This window comes from Nicotiana tabacum, chromosome 10 (genome assembly GCF_000715075.1).
Source record: "Nicotiana tabacum cultivar K326 chromosome 10, ASM71507v2, whole genome shotgun sequence".
Classification (NCBI taxonomy): domain Eukaryota; kingdom Viridiplantae; phylum Streptophyta; class Magnoliopsida; order Solanales; family Solanaceae; genus Nicotiana; species Nicotiana tabacum.
In genome coordinates this window covers 141,546,832-141,554,471 of record NC_134089.1, presented here as the reverse complement: position 1 = coordinate 141,554,471, position 7,640 = coordinate 141,546,832, and the positions used below count along the sequence as shown (strand labels likewise).

The window sequence follows — 7,640 nt, the reverse complement described above, 5'->3', positions numbered from 1 at the left end:
CCCAGGAAACGCAGAAGTTAAGCAAAACTGGGACTCCTCCAGGGAACGCCCAAAATTCTCCAGAAAAAACAAAACCGAGTGCACTAGGATCCACTCCGACGTATACACAGACAATATGGTAGCCTGTGATTCTCCAAAATCTGACAATGAAATAACGGGTTAATATTTCAACCTTAACTCGAAATAACACCCCTAAGGCCAAGGGCCATCGCCAAAAGAAGAATTCGACTTTGCTCGAATCATAACGGTTTAATATTTCGACCTTAACTTGAAATAACACCCCTACAGCCAAGGGCAATCGCTAAAAGAAGAATTCGACCTCGCTCGAATCACAACGGGTTAATATTTCGACCTTAACTCGAAATAATACCCCTACGGCCAAGGGCCATCGCCAAAAGAAGAATTCGACCTTGCTCGAATCACAACGAGTTAATATTTCAACCTTAACTCGAAATAACACCCATACGGCCAAGGGCTATCGCCAAAAGAAAAACTCGATGTAGCTCGAATTATACGGATTAACATTACGATCTTACTCGTAATAACGTCTTTGCGGCCATCGGTCGTCGTCAAACAAAAACTTTTTGTTTTTTGTTTCTCAAACTTGTCCAAATAAGTTAGAAATTGATTTCGCTCCAAGTCCTAGGTTCGACCTCGCTCGAATACATATGAAAAGGTCGATTTCGCCTAAATCAATAATTGAGTTCCTCGAATGATTCAAGTCGAAACTGACTTCATCCAAAACGACGAACTCGAATTCAACCTCGTTTGATTCAATGATGATTCTGCCTAAAGCGACTAATCAAAAGTCAATCTCGCCCAAATATGCAAATCCAAAGGTCTACGCCAAAGCAAAAAATGTAAAGCAAGGGGAAAGGAGAGAAATACAAAGGACGTACAATGACGAAACAACCCTTTTATTTATACACTTGCGCAACAGCCGTACCTTATACATGGCCAGAACCGACCCAGTACAAAAAAAGAAGAACAAGGCAAAACAAAAAAAACATAAACTAAGGCAACAACTTTTCACTCGGCATCATCACTATCATCCTCCATATCATTATCTCCAGGAAATTCCTCCTCAGCATCCGCATCCTCGCCGGCCTTCGGTGTCGCAGGATCGTAGCTGCAGTTGACACGAGCCTCTCGTACCTTCGTCCGGGCTCCTTCATAAGTAACCTTAGAAATATTGCCCGCCTCCCACAAACTCCTGTATATGTCCTGTTGGGCTTCGATATGAACCCAGATCTCATGCAAGTGGAGAGGAACCGCATCAGAGGTAGATTCAACTTGGGCCAATAATTATGCCTTTTCGGCCTCAAGTACAACGACCCGATCTCCCAAGTTTGAAGCTTCCTGGTCAATTTTGCCAATACGCTCTTCGAGCCTTACCTCCCTTAGCGTGGCCATTGCCCTCTCCGATTCCTGCTCGGATTGAAGGACGCAGACAGTGTCCCCCAACGTCGCCGCCCTTGCTGAAGCCGATGCCCGAACACTCTCGGCCCTCTCTAAATCGGACACTTTTCTCTCTAGCTCGGCTAATTTCTCATCCACTCCGCACTCAAACCCTCCACCCTGATGGCATTTTGACCAAGCTCAGACTGCAACCATAGCACATTCGCCTGAAGATGCTCACACTCTGCGATGACCCCCTTTCCCAACTCGAGTTCCTCATCCTTTACACGAAGTAGCTCCTCGAGCTCACTATTCTTGTGAATGGACTGCATCATCTCCTGATCCTTTTTTTTCCAGCTCCTCCTTGAGAGATTGATTACCGACGCTTGCCTTGAGCCGCTTAATACATCTCACGACACTTGTTACGGTAGCGTCGATACTTTTCCAACATCATCAGAAAAATCTTGGCCCGAGTGTTGGCCTTGCGAGCACTTTCATTCTCCAACATATAAGACTGAAAGCCAAAAAAAAGAGAAAAGAGTCGGTAAAGGCCAAGGCCGCCAAAAACAGAAGGAACACAAAAAAGAAACAAAGAGGAGAAACTTACCCTCAGGCCCATTGCGGCCACTTCATGCATCAATTCAACGTCACTAACGTCCCGGAGAGCCTCACAATCAGCGGCAGAGCATAAAAGGTCAAACTACGGTACCAAGCCTTCCGTGTCCCGCAGAAGGTTAAGCTCCGACGGAATCTCAAATATACGAGAGGGACCTCATGCTCTCACCACAGTACGGGTAAAGCCCTCCTCAAATATCCTGACATCATCAAGATCGAGGTCGAAGTCAGACTCGTAGTCGTCGACCACGACACCCTTTCCCCTCTTTGTGGCCGAAGAAGAAGCTCGATTCAGTTCGGAAGACGAAGGCTTGCCCAAAGCGGCAATAGCGGCCTCGGGACCCCGACTTCCCGTCACAGTAGCCTGTTGATCAATCACAACAGCCGAAGCCTCTGTTGTTGGGTTGGCCTCGTCCACCTGGTTTGCCTATGCGGCCAGGTTAGCATCACTGCCAATTTCAGACACTGTCAAAGGAAGGTCGCCCTCGAAGGCACTGCAGCTGAAGGAGCCATTGCACACTCCACTCGCTGCTTCTTTGACGAACCCTCTCCGTCATCAGCACGAGAAGATTCACCCGTTGAGTGGGCAGTAGGAGTTGGAGTCTCAGCGTGAGGAATAATTCCCATACACACGACCCCGGTTGTAGGAGTAAATTGAGCAGCTCTTGATGTAGGTCGAGCAGCGGACCTCGGTGCGGGACGGGTAGAAGGCACCGGTTGACGGAACGCAAGTGGAGGAGCCCTCGTCGTTCGCACTCTCCCTGATTAAAGGAGAAAAAATATCATGTAAGCAACGAGATCAAATTACAAGACAAAAAATAAGGAAATTTCAACAGGTCGACTTACCGGTGAGAGGCTTATGCCCTTATCTCTCATAGAAGGATGCCCACTCACGTACCCCCGCCATATAGAAAAGAATAGCATTAACCCATTCGCGGATGTCATCAACGGGTGGGGGAGGCAATCTCTCAGCTGTGAACGCAGAAAACGAATTAGCAATGCCACCTAAAGAGGAACGGTCGGCCACCGCCTCGAGGGAAGTCGTAAATCAAACAAAAAAAACTTACGGGCGAAGTTCCACGCCTCGTGAAGCCCTGCTGGGTTCGCCACAAGGTGCTCGGTCCTTACGAAGAAATAACTCTCCCAGAAACGACAATTAGCCTTGTCGTCCATCTTCACCACCAAACTTTTTGTTCCTCGGTAACGCATATGGATCATCGAGCCTTCGAATAAGTTGGGGAACAAAAAGATTAAGCATATGCCCCAAAGTGACCTCTCGACCAGCGAGTTCTGCGTACTTGAGCAGCAAGAGGAAGAGTTTGTATACATATACGGTGAAAGCTGAGTCGGGCACACCTCGTAGTAGCGGCAGAAGTCTACCACTAGGGAGGGGAGCTGAAGCGTATACCCAATAACAAAAGGGTACGCGCAGAATGCGCAGTACTTTGGGCGATGTAGATGCACAATGTTTATTCCCGTCGCGGTATCATTTCAATATGATTCGAAATTCCCCACTTGGTCTTGAGCGCCGCAATCGCCGCTTCATCCATGGTAGATGACGCAGGTTCCGGCTTTTCTCCGGTGAGGTTGTTAAAATCATTCCATAATTTCCCGGGACGGGGCAGTATTTCAGCCGATGTTGGAACCCCCTCATTATTTGCCGCCTCCGCTCCTTCTCCGAGAACAGGTGCGTCATTTTCGGGCACCGGAGCTTCGCCGGGTCTGTCAGTATGTGGGAAGAAGTACTAGCCATTTGTCTCAATTAATCGGAGTAAATGAGTAAGAAAAGGGAGAGAAAGAAGATGGTGGCGTCAATTTCTGACTGACAGGAAAATGAACTCAGAAATTTGAAGTATTAAAGAAGGTAAAGACTTGCAAAACTCCTTTGATAAGTTGAAAAGTGTGGCAATAGAATGGTATTTTCTCCATATTTTTAGGAACATAAATGTCATAACCGGGAAACCCAAGAGCCGCCAATCAAAACTGATAGGGCACAAGAAACGATATGATTCCTGGGAAACGTGCGCCTTAATGGCAGTGGCTATTCATGATGCATCGAATCGATACAACGGTTCAATTCCGAACAAACGTAACGGTTCAATGGTATCATTGAAGCGTCACGCCATCACCTCGACCTAAAGGCCTTACTCAAGGCGCAAACATTCAAATTTCTCCTAACTCTCGAATCGACAGAGCCCGGCCATTGAGCCCGCTAAGAGGCGACCTCGACGGACGGAGGGACTAACTGCATGGGTCAAAATCTGACCGTAGTGGTCGTCCCCAAGAAGAATGATAAGAGGTCGACCAAGCTGTAATCATGCCCATGGGACGATATAGCAAAGAGCACCTCGGCTAAGCATTGTGTTCGAGCAACGACGAAAGGTACAGTCGTAAGAAAGCACGCCGGTCAAAGACCGTTGGATAAAAAGGGAAAGGAACTATATATATGGGCAGAGAGAGCTTAGAGAAAGGGGGAGGATTCTGAAAATGGAGAGCAACCACAGCAGAGGAAACAAGATGAATCTCTCGTTTATCAACAATTACTTCTCTTCCCTTTCTTTGCTCCCTCATTTATGATACATCTCGCTCTAGATGTAAGCTCATCTCTCATATTTGGTGTACAATTATCATATTAATAAATTTTATACATTTCTACTCTTGGTTATTTCACACTTAATATGCTTGGATCTGAAATTAATTATGTTTGGCTAAGATTTACCTTCTTTATTATCAATAATTAGTTTGACAAAAGAGTTTTAACCTTTTTGGTCAAACAATATACACTGTCTGTATTAGCATAATTTTGCTTGGATTAATTACCATTTATTTAATATACATATCAATGCTATTATCTAAAATTACCAAAAATTACCATTTAATTAGCCTGTTGTGTGCAAATATTTTTAAAGAATTAATTATAAAATGGATTAAAGATTGTACCTTTAGTTAACTCATCATCAGCATCATGATATTGTAGCTCCTCCTCCGGCACAGGTGGCCTCTCAGCCTCAACCACTGCCTTCTTCTCCACTCCTCCGTCGCCATCTTCTTGCGGGTACCTAACTACAACCACTGGACAAATACAATGGTGAACGCAATAATCGCTAACACTCCCAAGTTTCCCTTTACTAATAAATCCACTACTCGTCGCCCCAAATCCTCTGCCTCCCATAATCATAGCACTCAATCCTAGCTTCTCCACTTCCAAACAAAGCCTTTCTTTCATATCACGGTCTTTCACTATATGGATTTTGTATTGTACGGCACGTTCGCTTCCACTAGAGGTAAGGCCAATTGGGTAGCTTTCGTGTTGGTTAAATTATCGTAATCTTGTTCGATTTTTAGTTGCTGGTTAGTTGGGGAGAAGCCCCAGTCTGCACCTTAGAGGACGGAAGTTGGTCGGACGTGGAGGAGAATGACGGCGTCTCCTGGGCGGAGGTAGTTCTGAACGGCCCATTTTACGGCGTAAGCACTCTCGTCGCTCAGGTCGACGGCAATGGCGACGCGGCGGTTGGCGGCGGAAAGTGGAAAGCGCGGGGAAATGGGTTTGAGTTGAGAATTATGGGTCGGTTTTGGTGGTTGAGTTGACATGGAGGATAGTGGGTGGTTTTACAAGGTTTAGTCGTGGGTAGTTTTCGAATGTGTTAAGGTTGAGTTTTAGTAATTGTAGTACTCCGTACTTACTAGCAGTAGTACACTTTCTCAAGAAAATTAAAGTTTGAGGTCCAAAATAAATGCCAAATATTATCTCTTCATCCTATATATAGTCTTTTATCAATATCTTTCTTATTTTATATACAAATGTGAGTAAATGTTTATTCCTCTAATCCAATCATTTTGAAGTGGAAAAGTAGCTTAAATTCTATACACTGCCGTATAAAATAGGGAAAAAGGTGTCACAGGGAGCTGCTGTTCACGGGCAGTATTACAAAAAGTTACCGAGTTAAAACTACTTGCACTATTGTGCTTAGCTGCACTATAACTATTGATACTAGTACTACTAGTGGGGGCGGGGTATGAGGAGGGTCTGTTTGGGACTGCTCGTAGATGACATGTCCCACAGATTACAAAAAGTGGGTGATTGATCATATGAGGCCTCATGTGCTATATGTTTCTTTCTTTGTGTTGCATGGCCCCGTTGGTCTTGCGTGAGGAGGTTGCTGATGAATGGTGGAGGGTCTACCAAAAAGGTGATGTTACTGTCCGACACTTATAGTCCAAAAAGTGTCAGTCTATCTGTTACCATATTTTGCTCCATATAAATATGGATGACTGGTGGATTAGGCAGTTGGCGGATCAGGAACCTGCAATCATTTAACAAGGATGAGTATTGGACAGTGTGTTTATTGAGCATGGATATTCTCTGTTGGGCATCCATCTGGATTTCCAAAGGAATTAGGTTGTGATGGACTGCTAATTGTAAACCTCATAGTAATGCCATTAATTCTATATCTATGACATTATTTGCTTGATAGCTTCCCGCATAGCCCGTAATCCAATCACCTTTGTGGTTTTGAAAGAGCCCCTAAAGCCTGCTTGTGAATTGGTGATGGGAGAGTCCCACTGTATTCAAAGCAGTTTTTGTTTCGAGTATTCCGCAAATGCCATAGTGCAAAAGGAATGAGGTGTTTTAGAGGAATGTTGAGTATGTGGAACTTACCCTTTCGATGAATGAGGTATCTAAGCCAGTTATGGTAAGGAGTGTCGTGTGTGGTGATTGATCATATAAGAGATTGTAGTTTAAGTTTTTGCCAGCAATGTGTTGCATGGACACATTTTAATAAGATGTGCACAATAGTCTCTTTTTCCATGGGATAATGCGGGCACATATTGGATTGAGTAATTCTTAATTTATGTAGATAATCTTTGGTAGGAAGTCAATTATGACTTGTGAGCCATAGGAAGTGTTTTATTTTTGGAGTCACTTGTAATTGCCAAATCCACCCATGATTATTAGTACCGTTAGGAGGTTTAGTGAGTTCTGTATAACAGGAGTTGACAGTAAATTGATCCATTTGTGTTAATTCCCATATTATATGGTCTTGAGTAGTGTCATAATTAATAATGTAAGTGTTATTAATTTGATGAATTATCTGTTCTGATAATTGGAAGGATATTAGTTGTCTTGGGCCAGTGTTAAGTTGGAGTACATTGGCTACTCTAAGAGTGTGTTCTTTATTATTTAACGGGCCATGGATGAGGCTACGAATGGTCTTGTTCAGAGCAATTCAATTATCCATCCAAATTTTAACATGAGTACCCCGTGTAACTTGCCATTTTAGTCCTATTTGGCATATTTGCCAGTCATGCTCCCGGTGCTTATTGGTCTAGTGTTAGTAAGGTATTTAGAGATTAATAAAGAGGCCCAACGTGTGGAAGGTTGATGAAATAACCTCAAGCCATACTTGCTAGTAATGCTTCATTTTTTTGTCTTAGTTTTTGTATACCCAATCCTCCATTTTCCTCAGAGGAAGTAACTGTTTTCCAATTTAAGAGGTGTAGCTTCCTTTTTTGTGAGGTAGAGCCCCAAAAAAAAAATTGGTAGCTTTCTAGTCTATTACTGATATTAGTAGGTAGGGATATAACTTGCATTACATGATTGGAAATGGTATTGAGAGTGACTTTGA

At 43.9% G+C, this 7,640-nt stretch overlaps 1 protein-coding gene across 1 annotated transcript; it reads right to left on the bottom strand.

Moving 5' to 3' along the window:
• Nucleotides 1-896: 896 nt before the first annotated feature.
• On the bottom strand, nt 897-5,643 carry LOC107807747 (uncharacterized). Its single transcript, XM_075223372.1, has 5 exons — nt 4,954-5,643; nt 3,081-3,236; nt 2,860-2,985; nt 2,006-2,774; nt 897-1,912 (listed from the first exon to the last, which is right to left on the bottom strand). The coding sequence occupies exons 1-3, from the start codon at nt 5,237-5,239 to the stop codon at nt 2,879-2,881; spliced, it is 549 nt and encodes a 182-aa protein (XP_075079473.1). The 5' UTR covers nt 5,240-5,643; the 3' UTR covers nt 897-1,912; nt 2,006-2,774; nt 2,860-2,878.
• Between the last annotated feature and the right edge of the window lie 1,997 nt (nt 5,644-7,640).